Source organism: Cavia porcellus, unplaced genomic scaffold, assembly GCF_034190915.1.
Source record: "Cavia porcellus strain 051 isolate PalLab524CR breed Dunkin Hartley unplaced genomic scaffold, mCavPor4.1 scaffold_1, whole genome shotgun sequence".
Lineage (NCBI taxonomy): Eukaryota > Metazoa > Chordata > Mammalia > Rodentia > Caviidae > Cavia > Cavia porcellus.
Window position 1 is genome coordinate 72,939,223 of NW_026947484.1, and position 13,993 is coordinate 72,953,215.

The window sequence follows — 13,993 nt, forward strand, 5'->3', positions numbered from 1 at the left end:
AAGAAAAGTGCAGATTTGAAGTGTTGCCTTTTCTAAGTGAGGTAGTGGGAGTACAGACACGAGTCTCACATCAGCGATAGAACTGGGCTTGGAGCCAGTTAGCACAGGACTAAGTCGTGTTGATCTGGTGTTGTCCTATAGAGCACCCTTTGAGGTGCAAGTGACCAAAACATCTCATGTACGACCATCCAGGGCTTGTGCCCCGGCTGCATATTGTCTTTAGGAGGCCACTTTTTTTCAGTGGTTGGCAACATAATCACAAATCCATGCACATGTGGAGAAAACTAAGTTTTTGTCTCTTCTTTCCCTGTACTTTTCTTATAGTAAAGTACATATAACCTGAAATTTAATTTAACCATTGCAGTTAGCCAATTGGGTGGTACAGGCTTTACCACTGTCTAGTTCTGGGATTTAAATGTTACTTTAAGTAAAAGATATCCCTGTTTAACACAGACGTTCTTCAAGTGTATGTTTACGTCGGTCGATACCCCTTTGTCCCCAGGCCTTTGCTTTGTCAGGTGCTCAGGATGTAATTTCCTGTGTGTGAGAGTCCCTTGCTCAGTCTCCAGAGTGTGCAGCTGCGGGCACACCAGACCCCAGCCTGCTGGTGCCCTGTCGGGAAGAGGCACCAAACTTGCGGGAGGCAAGTGCACAAGAGGCGTCCCCCCCACCCTGAAAGCTCCCTGGATACCTACAGGCATTGCTTGGCCAAACCCAAAGTCTCAGGCACATCATGCCTCATGGTCTGACGTCTTTGTTTGACTCCTTTGCTGCATGTTGGGGCCTGGGATTGTAGAAGAGTCATAGAACGCCAGGGAGCTGTCATGTTAATCGCCAGTACTTTTCACACATGTAACTCGTACATCTTTTCCTAGTACTTGGGCTTTGCTTTAGTTTTTATGGAAAGATTCATTTTCTTTAACCAGCAAGTTATTTTGGTGCTTTTCATAAGGACAATTTGAGTATGTTGAGGATCATTATATTGTTTTTCTCAAATATACCTCAATTTTAAGTATTCAGATCCTTTGAACATGAGCAAATCGCTCGTAATCCTTTGACACTTACCTCAGGACCTATGGTACTTTTCACTGGATTGAAGCAATTTGAGTATGACTAACAGCCATTTTGAATTCAAGTGAGATCAGTAGTGATGAGAAATAATATTTACATACAATTTTGCCAAAAAAGGACAAGTTTAGTGAGAGCATTTCTTTTGTGGCCTTCAGAATAGTGTGTTGTAATTTTACAGCTCAGCAATGGTGCCTCTGAGTTACTAGTCTGTTGTTCCATTTTGTTGTTTTCCTTTTGTGGCTGAGGAATTAATGATATTTGGAAGGGTCTGAAGCCCTTTCTTGAAAAGACCACAAACCATTAATTGAAAGAAGGCGATTATGGATATTCAGCTCACAATAGTTGCTAAGCAAAATGTTAGTCATACCTTGTATTTTAAATCTCAGTAAGAGGACCACTTTGCCTTTTTCATAGTAGAAGAGCTGTATTTGGACAAAAGGAAATAAAGCAGTTTGACTTCTATAATATTCCAAATCTAAACTTTAACGGGAAGAAGGATTGTCTCTTCGGGTCAAATCATGTTGGTATGTGAGTGTAGTACAGAAGCCAAGTCCCGATCACTGACTTAAAGTGAAGCCTTGTGTGCGTGTGTGTGCGCGTGTGTGTATGTGAATGAATGAATGAAAATGGGAGCTCTGCAAAGTCGCCCAGCTCAGCTGAGTAGAGGTGGCCATGCCTTGTCTCAGTAGCAAAGAGCAGTTGAGGCAGAATCAAGAGGAATGCAGGCACAGTGGGGGGAAAGAATGCATGAGACCACAGTTCGAATCCTGGGGCTATCGTTCAAATCCTGGGTTTGGAAGGGAGTAGAAGGAAAGTCATCTTGTAGATACCCAGGATGCGCGTGATGGAAGACGACATGTTTGTGTTCTCAGGTCAACGGCACCGACTTCACCTTCCAAAGCGCAGGTGTCCTCCTCCTCATTGTGGATGCGTGCAGCATTCCCTTCCGGTTGATAGAGAAAAAGTTTTTCCCTCTCACTGATGTTGATGGCATGAAACAGTATTTGACAACAAGCATCCCTCCAAGGTAGGTCAAGCTAACTGGTAGTGGGGACTGACCGCCTTAGAAGATGGGGATAACCCCAGGGTACCCCTAAGCCTTGGATCCTGTGCATGGATACTCATGGCTCTGCAGAAGGCATCTATTCCTTCCTCGCCTCTGATCAGAGGGTTACCTGTGTAAACCAAGGTGCTTATCATTGACAAGTAATTACTGTGAATCAGTGGCAGAAATTGGATTGTAAGAGATTTACAAACAGTAGGAAGGCTCTTAAGAGAAAAACTACTGCCTGGAAAATTACACTCTCTTTTTAGTGTAAAGTTGACTGACTTTATACCCGTCTTACTCAGAAGACTTATTACTGTCCTGAATGAATTTTCCAGGCAGTTTTCCCTTTGTTGCCCTGGCCCAGCAATAGCTTTTCAGACAGCATTGTACTATGGCTGAGGTTTAGGACATTGTTGCCTGGATTGCTTGGGAATGACTGGAAGAGGGTAAATTGATTTTTAAGTGGTTGAGTGTCTGGTTTTCCTTTTAAGAGCACTGATTTTTTGTTTTTTGAATCTCTGGGGGAAAAAAATGATAGGAGAGAAAAACCTTTCTTTTCTTGGGTTGAATGGGCTTCCTGGGCACAAAGAGGTGAATTCATGGTTCTTCCTGCACTTTAGCCTCAATGCAGATATTAAACACATCCATTAAGGGAAAAACATAAGCTTTCCAGGGAGAAACCTGTCCAGCTTTCAACAGGTTTTCAGTCGATGTGATCATTTATGTTGTGTGTAGATGACAGAACCAGATTTCAGCAAGTCCCATGAAGTCTTTGTAGTATTTTGGTGCAGTTTTCCATGCCTATGTAGTCAGTCACTCTTCTGATCCATCCATGAGGTGACTGGTTTCAGGATTTCCTACAGATACTGAAAATACCTTACATAAAAAGCAATGTAATTGCATATAAGCCGTGCATATCCATCTGTATATTTTAAAACATCTCCAGATCATTTAATACCATGTAAATGCTATATATTTTTATATGGAGTTGATTTAAGGCCTAAAGAATAGTCTCAAGGGAGAAGGTGTTCATGTCCATACAGACACAGTTTCTTTTTCCAATTATGCTTTATCTGTGGCCGGCTGAACTCCTGTATGTAGAACCTGTAGCTATGGAGGGCCAGCAGTAACTGTTTTCTGGTTCTAGACAAGTACAGGCGAATCCTTTTAGAGGTTGCAGTGTTTAAGGCTTTAAAGGTTTTTCCTCATGTTGGAAATGCACACACTTCCTCTAAAGCAATGCAGGACACAAATCTCATTAAAAATATTTAGGACAACATAGTACTCCTGCAAAATAACCCTGTAGATTTAAGAGGAAAGGCTTTTGAGAGCCTGGCAGTGTTGTTTCTTGATCCAGCTGCTGGTTATACAAGTGTGTTTAGTTGGCAAAAACTTAAGTGTGTTACACAACTAAGAATTTTTTTTTTTTATGTTGCTCTTTAACAAAGCATTGAGAAGTAATGGGCCACCGGTCGTGATTTCTAGAGAGGCTGAAGATACGTGCGTGAGCATGCATCCGCGTGCCTGTGTCTGTGTGCCTGTGTGTGCATGTGACCTCCTCATGATCTCCCGGGCCTGGCCTGAGTGTTTCTGACTCGGTGGAGAAGGTCAGGTCTGCAGGCTTGCTGTGGCTGGCCCTCTGCCCTGATTCTGAGTCACGAGCAAGGACTGAATGAGAGGAGAGATTGTCTCTTTCTGGATAGACGGTTAATGTTGTAAAGCTGTCCTTCTGCCTAAATTAAAACACAAATTCAACCCATTTTCATTAATGGAGATAAATGGTAGTCAGTACAGAAGCTCACCTGGAGTCATAAATGTGGCAGTGTTACTCTCTTGCTAAGTAAATTATAATAATGCAGGGGGTTTGCTGTATCGGATATGTAAAAAACCATGAAGCCATAGTAAGCATTCCATGAAGCAATCATAAGAGAGTCCACAAACAGATCTGAGTCCACAAACAGACCTGTTTTGACTGTATATTTGTGTTATTATGTACTAGACTACAGATGCCAGTGGTGTGTACCTGCAATCCCAGCTCCTTGGGAGCCTCAGGCAAAAGGATTGCAGGTTTGAGCCCAGCCTGCATAACTTAAGAGAAACCATCTCAAAAAAAAAAAAAAAAAATTAAATTTTAAAAAAATGAAAGGACTGAGAACATCACTTAGCACTCTCTACTACTAAGAAGTTAAAAAAAAAAAAGATTGTGATTAAAAACCTAAACATTTTTAAGTGTTGAGAACAGTTACTTATTTATTTATTTATCCATTGGCTCTGATTGTCTTACCTTTCACCTACAGGTCAATAGTTCTGTTGAGTACAAGAGAAGAAATAAAGCAGTTGAATATTTCAGATTCCTTAATACCTCTGGGATTAGCCAGACCAGCTCACCTTTATAACAAAGGTTTGTGTTTGTGTCATTCTCTGAAGTTCTTACAAGAGCAGGAGCATGTGGGTTTTGATTGTGAAATTTTGCTGCTGGATTAAATTTTTATGAGTCTTCCCAGAGTGAGCATCACTAATATAATATCTAATCAGGGGCAGTATCAGAGGAGGTGTGGAGGGATGTGGTTTGTTGCTTGTTTGGGAGCAGTCGTTTGCTGAGCTCAGAGGTGTGGAGTATCTATAAAGTTGTCTTTGTTTTTCTCAACTCTGACTCACCTGCGTTACCGGGCCAGAAGTAGCTGTACAAATTGAACTTTTTATTTGTTGTAGGGAGCATCATATTTTTGGGATTCAGTGGAAACTTCAAACCATCATGGACTAAGCTGCTTACCAGTCCTGCTGGACAGGGCCTTGGGGTGTTCGAACAGTTCATACCTTTGCAGCTGGATGACTACGGCTGTCCCCGGAGCGCCAGTGTCCGCAGAAGAGACCTGGAACTGTTGAAGCAAGCTTCTAAAGTGCTTTAGAGACTGACTATAACTTAAGTGCTGGGAAACAAAATGTGAACTAACTTATTTAATTTATGGCATTTTAAAATGACACTGTTAACCCAACAGAACCATTTTTCTGTCTGATACAAAAAAGAGAAAAAGAGTTCAGAGAGGTTGCCTGAACGCCAGCTTACGCACCTTCTAGTTGTACAAATGTTAAAGACTGTAAGGCTGGTGTCTTCAGAACGCGCCTCTCCTGTTCCTCACCTGGTGCCTCCGGATTTGGTGATGACCATCAGCAGTGTTTGAGCTGCGGTAAAATGGAATGTGCTAAGGTGGGTGGGGGCTTCTGAGTTGTCGTCTTGAGAGGACCAGCACCTTGTATACTTGAAGTCTGCCCTCAGTTGTGCCCTGTGGCAGTTGACCAGGGTAGACGGTATGCTCTGCAATCCCTGGGGCCCTGTTTTGGGCAACCATTGTGGATTTTCTGTGATGCTGAATGACGTTTTAAGTGGCATCTCAGGCCCAGCTCATGCCCATTTTTGCCTGGACATGTGCTATTTTTATTCATTTGTATATTGATTACTTTTAAGGGTGCAACTTTCAAACAGGAAGTACATTGGGGCAAAAGGGCTTTTAGGGATTAGAAATCCCCGTAATTTGTGACTATTGGATAAACATTTGACCTGCATCAAGTCTGAGATTGTTTGAATCATTTTGCAGCTTTAACCCTTAGCCTGTTTTGACTGTATATTTGTGTTCAAAATGCAGAGCTAAGCTGATTATTTTTTTTAAAGAAGCAGGCCGTTTTCCTGAACTCCAAACTTGTGTCATTTTAACTTGCACAGAGGAGGTTTCTTCTTGATATTGCTCTTGCACCTGGGTTTTTTGTTATTGTTGTTTTTGTGTGGGTGTGGGTGTGTGGATGTGTTTGTGTGTTTTAGAAAAGATTCTCTGCTCACCATCCTACCAGGAAAATCCCAAAAGCTTAATGATAACCCAAAATGATGGTAATCCAGGGTGGGAAGAAGGAGGAGCCTTTTAAGGACCAGAATCATGGAGGGAATATTGGGCAATGAATCCTTTTGTAGCCTTAGAGGAGTGAGTCACTCTTACCTAAACTGTTAAAGACAATTGATAAGAACAGAGTGATTTCCAGTTTCCCTTCCCCTGGAATCTTGTGTCTTGCCAGTGAGAATTACATTTGCCAATGAAATTAGGTTCCACCTGGGATGCTGCCCCCCTCCAAGAGGAAGGAAAGAAGCCTTTGGATTTATAAATGTAGACCCACAAGGCACAAATCTGGAAGAGAGAAGGCCAAGTGTGTTTGGGCTGCTGAGCCTGGCAGTGAGTGCAGACAAATTTCCTTTCTTTTACCATGTGCCAGGGTGATGGCTTCTACCTTTGTGTCCAGGAGAAACTACAGAACAACTCTGCAACTTGTTTTACTTTACGAAATGTGCTACCTCAAAGTGCTGCCAATAGAAACCATTCTGACTGTTTGTGCTCACCCTAAGGGCACGTGTCTTAATCAAAGTTTGGTTAGTGTTTTTGGGTGTGGGGTTGTTTTTTGTTTTTGTTTTTGTTTTTTTTGTACAGTAATGAATGAGATCTTACCTATTAAATGTATTATTGGAAAATGGTTCCTGAAGGTAATTAAAATTTGTGTGTTTTATGACTTAAATATCTTTGATGTGTGTTTTTTAGAGTTTGGTTCTTTTTTTTTTTTTTAATTTTATTTTAGAATAAAACCAAGCAAAATAAAACAGAATAAAGCCAATCAAACCAAGACTGTGATGAAGGATTTCAAAACAAAGTAATAGCAAATCAACAATGTTTATCACAATGCCTCTTGTTGTCTTCAGACATAGTAAAATCAAAACATAAATAGAACTAATAAAAACAAAACAATGAATACAATACAGGACTTCAAAGCAAGATACTAGTAAATCCAAAATGGCTACCATAATATATCTTGTTAGCTTCGAAATAGCTGCCCATGCCATCATATATAATAAAATCAAACAAGATAAAATAATGAAATCCAAACAAAACAATGAGAACAATACAGGATTGTAAAAAAAAGATAATAGGGAATTAACAATGGCCACCACCTTCAGCAGGAGCTTGCTCATAAATACTGTATTGTGCATTATCATCTATTGAACAGGCGATGAGTCTACCAGTTGAAATATAACATTACAAGCATTAAATTGTATTTTACCCCATTAGGTAGAATCACAGCCTGTGTTTGTCTGGATCAGCTGGTCACAGAGAGAGGGAGGGGGAGGAACATAGACTCTCTTTATCTCCCTGCTTGCATGCTGGAAGGGGCTAGCATCCGGATCTCCCCCAGTCAGTCCGCACATGGTGCCGACTCATCTCTTTAAAGATTTGGGAAAGATATGTAAGTTCCAAGGCATTCACTTTTTCTGATTTATCTAATATTCAGGGCCTACATTAATAAATGCATGTGCTTTATCTATGTGTGAATATGGATCTTTCTATCATGTTTTAATTTTACATTGCAGCTATAATACAAAGGTTATTGACAGGAATAAGAAAATTCATTAAGTGAATTTTGTGAAACTAAGCACTAGAAATTCAGATTTACATTCTCTAGTGCAGAAATTCTCAATCTTGGAATAACCTAGGGAGCTTTAAAAAATATGGAAGTCTCCCACCCACTCCTAGGTTTGCATTTACTTGGCGTGAGGTGCAGCCTGGGAATTGGGATTTTGTTTAAAGCTCTTTGGGTAAGTCTAAACACCCAGCCAGCTTTTAGAACTATTATACTTATGTAGTCTTTAATTTTGTTCTGTGATTCTTTTGTGATTAAAAGATTTCATTTATCTGTTTTTATTTTAGATCTTTATATTACAGAACTAAAACAAATGCTAAACCATTTCATTACTGGTTCTTTTTAACGGCACTTTTAAATACAGTTTAAAGGTTTAATCATCCCTGTTAAATTAGTCATACGAAAGGTTGCAAACATTTTGGGCAGTTGGAGGCTAGCTGTCTTTTTTTTTTTTTTTTTTTTTTTTTGCTGATAAATTGTATTCCAACATGATTTATAAGTTTGTAAGCATTTTTCTATCAGGTGAGGTGATTGGCAGAATTCCAGAAATACGGCTGTCTGCAAACCAGGCGGCTGATGAGAAATGCAGAGGTTTCTCGTGTATCAGTGGACTGGTGTTTTTCCGTTTTTACCGTATGGTCCTGCCACTCCACCTGAGCCAGGATCCCGTATATAATCTTCAGAGGCTGTAAGAGAGTGCTTTGGGAGATGAAAGGGGTACACAGCCCTCCTGAAAGATGACTCCAATGAGCTGCAAGCTGAGGCTTAGACCGAGGGCTGGTGGGGAATTCATGGCTCTCCTGTTTCCTGGCTTCCACATAGGTTCTCAGGCCATTAAGCAGATTTTGAGGATGGGTTTCTGATGAGGTGATGGCCAAAGGTTTGAATGCTTCAGATAAATATATTGTCATCCCTTAGTGAATGAGGAAGTGATTGGACTAGTCCACTTAGAAGGTGTTTGAGTGGTAGGAATGCTCTCTAAGGGTTTTTTTCCTGTTATTCTTAGTAGATAAGTACAATAATTTCACTAAGACAATGCTTATGGATTTTGCATCGCAGAATTGGAGTTTATCCTCCAATATTACCATTTAGCTTTTAGGTTCTTAGTAAGCCAGCCTTAATAAGCTGAAAAGTTTTCCTAGAGGTGAACACCTTGAATAGGGTAACAGATTTGTGTCCATTAAAATAGTCTGACTTGTTAATGACCCAGTGTGCTAGCAATGCAAGCAGACATTCTGGAGTGGAGCTAATTTTCAATAAAAGATCAGGGAAATGCATTCCAGTTCCGTGATCACAGATGGCAAAATATTTGCAACTTACTAGATTCCCGAGTCATTTGGAAGACAAATTTTTTCACTCTTGTGTAGTCATATGAGGAAGAAGGTGATAACATGGATGCTTAATTAGGACTTGGTGTTGTGGATAAAGGCACACACACATTTTCTATTCTTGGGTAGTAAAATCTGAGTATGACTGAACTGTGATTTTCTAAATAAGTAATCATGCTCCGGAGGACATGCAGAAATATCAGCCATACCAAGCTGTGAAAATTATGTCTGAAAATTACATTTCTTGTAATTTTCTTTACATGAACAAAATTAGTCTATAAAAAAGTGATAGTTTTCTCCTTAGGAAAGCTTAGACATCATGATCATAGTTGGTTAATCACAGTTGCCAAACTGTGGTGTCTGCCCATAACTGAGTGTTTTTGTTCTTGCTTTAATTTCTTGATTCACATATATTTTTATATATTATTTGTGAAGTAGACTGTAATATTTTAATTCCTTGCGTACGCTGGGTAGTGATCAACTCAGGTAGTATAACCATCAGCTTAAACTTTTATTGTACATTCAGATTCTCCCAAGTATCTCAAGATACGAGTTCTAGTATTCTGTAGGGGGGTGGGGGTGGCGGTTAGGGATAGTGTTTGATGTTTTTAAATATAACACACTTTCCCAAAAGATCAAAAGAAATTATATTTTGTGATACAGAAATTGTGTGGAATTTAAACTTCTGTGTCCATGAATAAGGTCCCATTTGAAGGAACCTAGCGGAGCTTGTGTTCATGTTGACTGCTGGTGCTTTGTGTGATCAGGGCAGAGTTGAACGGTTAAGGAGACTGCAAGCCCCAGACAGCTGAAAAGATTTACTTTTAGGCCCTTTCCTAAAAAAAAACAAAATCTGCCTCTTGATCTTGGTAAAGGATACACTAATGTTCATGGTCCTAATCTTGCCTACATTTTAAGAATGTAAAAAAATAGCATAAGTAAGCTAAGGAATAAATCTGCTGCAGAATGACAGGAGGTGGTGGATGAAAATGCAGAATCCCAGCTCCGACTCAGACTGTAGACTTGGCAGCTCTGAATGTTGGAGCTGGGAATCAAATTTTTCGATAAACTCTCCAGGTGTTTCTTGTGAAGGCTAAAGGGTGAAAATCCCACAGCACAGTGAGCTGGGTCTTTCTCCATTTCCTTCCCCTCAATAGAGAAAACATCCAAAAAACTCAAACTGCTTGTTTTTGCTTTTTGAAACTATTAATTCCATTGGCATCATCTTTCCCAGAGCTTGCTTGCTTGCTTGCTTTCTTGTCTAGTGCAGGGCAGATGTGATGCACAGCAAAATGTGTGGTGTTGCTGAGACAGGCTTGTAAAGCACGTATTAGGTCTTCCATGATGTCTGAAATACTTAAAAACTTTTATATCTGACTACATTTATTTATACTCTAAAATCAAGGCTGTCTTTTGTTTTCTGCAGTTTTTACTATTTTAAGAAACTTGAAGGAAAATGTATGTTTTAGTGAAAATGAGGCTGCACAGAATAACAAAAACAGGTTTTGCTTTTGGATAACTCTGTAACTCTTATTTCAAGTTTATTAACAGTACTTGATAATTGTGGGTGTATTTTTTTAAGGTAGAATGAATGGTGTCATACAATTTATAAGGAAAAGCCTTTCACTGGATCATCTTCATGGAGGACTCTGGGGCTTAAGGGGTCCTCAAGTTGATCCTTGTCAGGGAAGAGGAGTGGGCTGGGCCGGTGTGGCTAACTCAGCTGCCATCGGCCCATGTTTATTAACAGCATGCAGTTCCTGAGGAAGGAGGGCCTAGCACGGGAAGGTTTGTGATGCAGGAGGGTGAGGAACCTGCTGGTGTCAAGGTAAGAGCCATGACTAACTCCCAAAATGGTAGCGAGGAGGAGAGATTTATGACCAGAAAGAAAGACTGATAAAACTTAATTCCGTCAGTTGTGCATGTGTGGTCAGTGTTAAGGAATATCAATCACTATTGATAAGTTTGAAATAGAGTTACTCAGTGAGCAGGAAATGGACGGGTGTGGGAGTGAAGTGCTTGATGGTTGCTTGCCAGATGGTGAATGTTTTGGTGACCAGCCTCAGTTTTATCCCAGGTAAGGTGCTTTATGAGTGGTTTACTTAGAGCACGTTTCTACTTCTGGTCCTCTGCTTTTACAGCTATAAAATGGGACTATTATTATTTTTATGGAGTTAGGATATTAAATGAAAACAACCCTGGCTAACAAAAAAGCTGGCAATTAAATATCAGCTGTTTTTTTTTTTAAAATCAGAATTAATGCTTTTACACAGATTGAGAGTTAGGGAATTTATGTTCTTAAAACAAATTTCCAAGGTAATACCAGGTTTGAAAACTGCTAGACTAATTTTAATATGCTTCTGGTGGTGCAGGCTGTTTATGCACAGAAAACAGGACCTCGGGCCAGGCAATGCTTGCGTAGTGAATTGGCTTGAGCTTTCACAGAAAGTTTGCACTTAGGCCCTCACTAATGCTATAGCTCAGCAAGTGGTACTTAGACAAGAGCTATGAGGCGTGTGTGCGTGCACGTGCGTGCGTACATGTGCGTGCGTGCGCGTGCATGTGTGTGTATATGTGAGAAACCTGGAATGAAAACATGGCCGTACCCTGTGCAGCTGGTATGTGTAGTTTTCTACTTTTATTCTTGCTAGGGGAGACTTCGGCGCTTCTAATAGTTTGCTTCTGCTAGTCCCTTTTCTGCCATAAACAAGCTGTTTCAGTGAGCTGTTTTCAGCCACTCACGTTTACACTCTTCCCATCAGCTGGGAAAAATATTAACATGCAGATGGTCCAAAGCTCAGGTTTATATGTCAAGCTGAATTAGAGAACTCGGAGAATGAGTGCCTCTGGGTGCAAACTATGTTCCTGCGCCCCATTTCTCCGTAGTTACATGTCTTCCCTGCCTGCTGCCCAAGGTCTATTACTGGTGGGGTGTTGGAGAGAGGTCCCCCTCTTTTTTTAACATACTCCCCATCTCATGAGTTTCTTTTTCAGTACTCAGGATTTTCAGCCCTTAAAATTAGGTTTTGTGTCTAAAAAATTTTTTTGAAGTAGTGATGGTATTTAAAAAATCTTCCCGCAATACCTATAGTGCTGCAAGCAATGTACAGTTGGAATTTTTGATTATTCTTCTGATTTGGTGGGTGTGTAAGGCAAGTTTGGACTCAAGCATATTGCCTTACATAGGAGAATGCTATCTATGTGGGAAAATTACATGGGAAATCTAGACAGGAATCAGTTGCAGAGTAATGGAGCCAGTACCATCGACAGGACTTGTATTTGGATATATTTGGATGAAAGGCTGTGGATAATACTATGATTTGCCTACTTCTGTAAGTAATGCTTTCAGGACACAGACTCAGTGAGTAGCATTACCTGGCTCTAAGGCATGTAATCCATTTCTATTCCGTCCATCTCGGGGACTTGATTACATGAAAGGACATTTTCTCATCTTTTATCTGGAGACTGTGCTCAGCTAACATTGGAAAATCCCCGTTGTTGAGTGGTGTCTTGCATTTCTGTTTATCACCTTGTTTCAATAGCTGAAAGGGAGAGATTTGGTAATTCCAGCTTTCCTTTGTCACAGCTCTTTATTAAAAACATAGGCCAGCAAAGTGAAGGATCTCAGTGGATAGATAAAACCTAAACAAGGTTAGGAATGATAAGGTGTAGGGGCTTCCCATGCAGTTTGGGCCACAGGTTGGTTATGTAAGTTTTTTTGTGGAAAGAGGTTTTATCACACTGATGGCTTATAATTTCTGATTCATCTTTCCAATTCCTTGAAATGAGTTGTTTGAATTCAATTATAATTTAAAAATATCTCTATAATCAAATTAAAATTTATGGACAGGAATGATTATTAGTCATCTAAATTATCAATTTAATAAATATGTTATTGTGCCTTACTAATAACACAAGAGAATCTTTTATTTGGTCCTTTAATTTACGAAAGACAAGTTAGTGTGAAGCATAAAGCTAACCAATTAGAATGTAAAGAACATTGGAAATAATGAAAAGAAAAAATGTCTTACTGTAGTTTTCTCACACTTTCCCTATTACTATTTTTAACCTTAAATCAACTTAAAGCTCACCTAATTATTGAGTTTTCTGTATGTACTTAGTATGATGCAATAGATTTCTGTCTCCCACGTAACTTAGTATGTGTGCTGCTCTCATGTGTCTGAGAATTTGTCGCAGCAATATAATTAGTTTGTGAGGGCTACAAAGATAATATTACAGTGTGGTAGAGAGTCCTGCCTCACAGGGTAATTATCATGGAGAGGTTAGCTATTTAGACATACTGTGGCTACCTGCTTAGTGTAAGTTTCTAAGTTTGGAGGGAAGGGAAGGCTTAGGCTCCGTCTCTGATTAGATTTCTGTGGTCTCATTACCTTGAAGTGGGTTGTTGAATAATGATTGTTAAAAGTTTAAGTCAGCTCATGATGAATATCATCATTATGTAGTGCAAACATGTTGTAATAAAAATAGTTTTAAAATAAAGTTTAAGGTACTCTATGAGAAGAGTTTTAAAGGGGCAGGGAATGTCTGAATTATAGAATATTATCCTCTGCGCTCTGCCATATTTTGTTGTTTACCAAAGCCTAGGTTCATTTTGTTTTGTTTTGTTTCTTTTTTTGGTTGAGATAGAGTCTCGCTGTGTAGTTTAGGCTGAGCTTGAATTCACTGCGTAGCTGAGGCTGGTCTCGAATTTACTGCATGGTGATTCTCCTGCCTCAGCCCCCCCCAAGTACTAGCATTACAGGCGTACACAACTCCCAACTCCAGGACTGTTTCTAACAGTCAGGCTTATGGGTAATTTCCATCTAAACCTTGGGTTTACTGCTGAGATTAGGTTCTTGAACTTCACTCTAGATGGTTTGCGTTAAAATCTTGGGTTGAAACTCAGAAATCTGCATTTCAATAAGGGATTGAAGCAGTAGAATTAATCACAGAACCTAGAAATGTAGCAGAGATGGCTGATGGGCAGAGGAGAAACCATTCAGTAAGCAACATGAGACTAATTGGTTTTTTAAGTGGAAAAAATGCACTTAGAGCCTTATCTCTAATGATGAAGAATAACCTCCATACAGAG

At 39.8% G+C, this 13,993-nt stretch overlaps 1 protein-coding gene across 6 annotated transcripts in view; it reads left to right on the forward strand.

Annotated features, from left to right (window-relative positions):
- Positions 1-6,676, forward strand: part of Cemip2 (cell migration inducing hyaluronidase 2) — a 70,235-nt gene extending 63,559 nt beyond the window's left edge. For 5 of the 6 annotated variants that reach the window (XM_003472213.5, XM_063249772.1, XM_013155065.3 and 2 more), the window contains exons 22-24: positions 1,944-2,098; positions 4,417-4,520; positions 4,832-6,676. In XM_003472213.5, coding sequence (XP_003472261.2) covers positions 1,944-2,098; positions 4,417-4,520; positions 4,832-5,028 — 456 coding nt within the window. In that variant the 3' untranslated portion in view covers positions 5,029-6,676. The remainder of the gene's footprint in view (positions 1-1,943; positions 2,099-4,416; positions 4,521-4,831) is intronic. The other variant, XM_063249786.1, reaches the window with a different exon arrangement.
- The last annotated feature ends 7,317 nt before the right edge of the window (positions 6,677-13,993 follow it).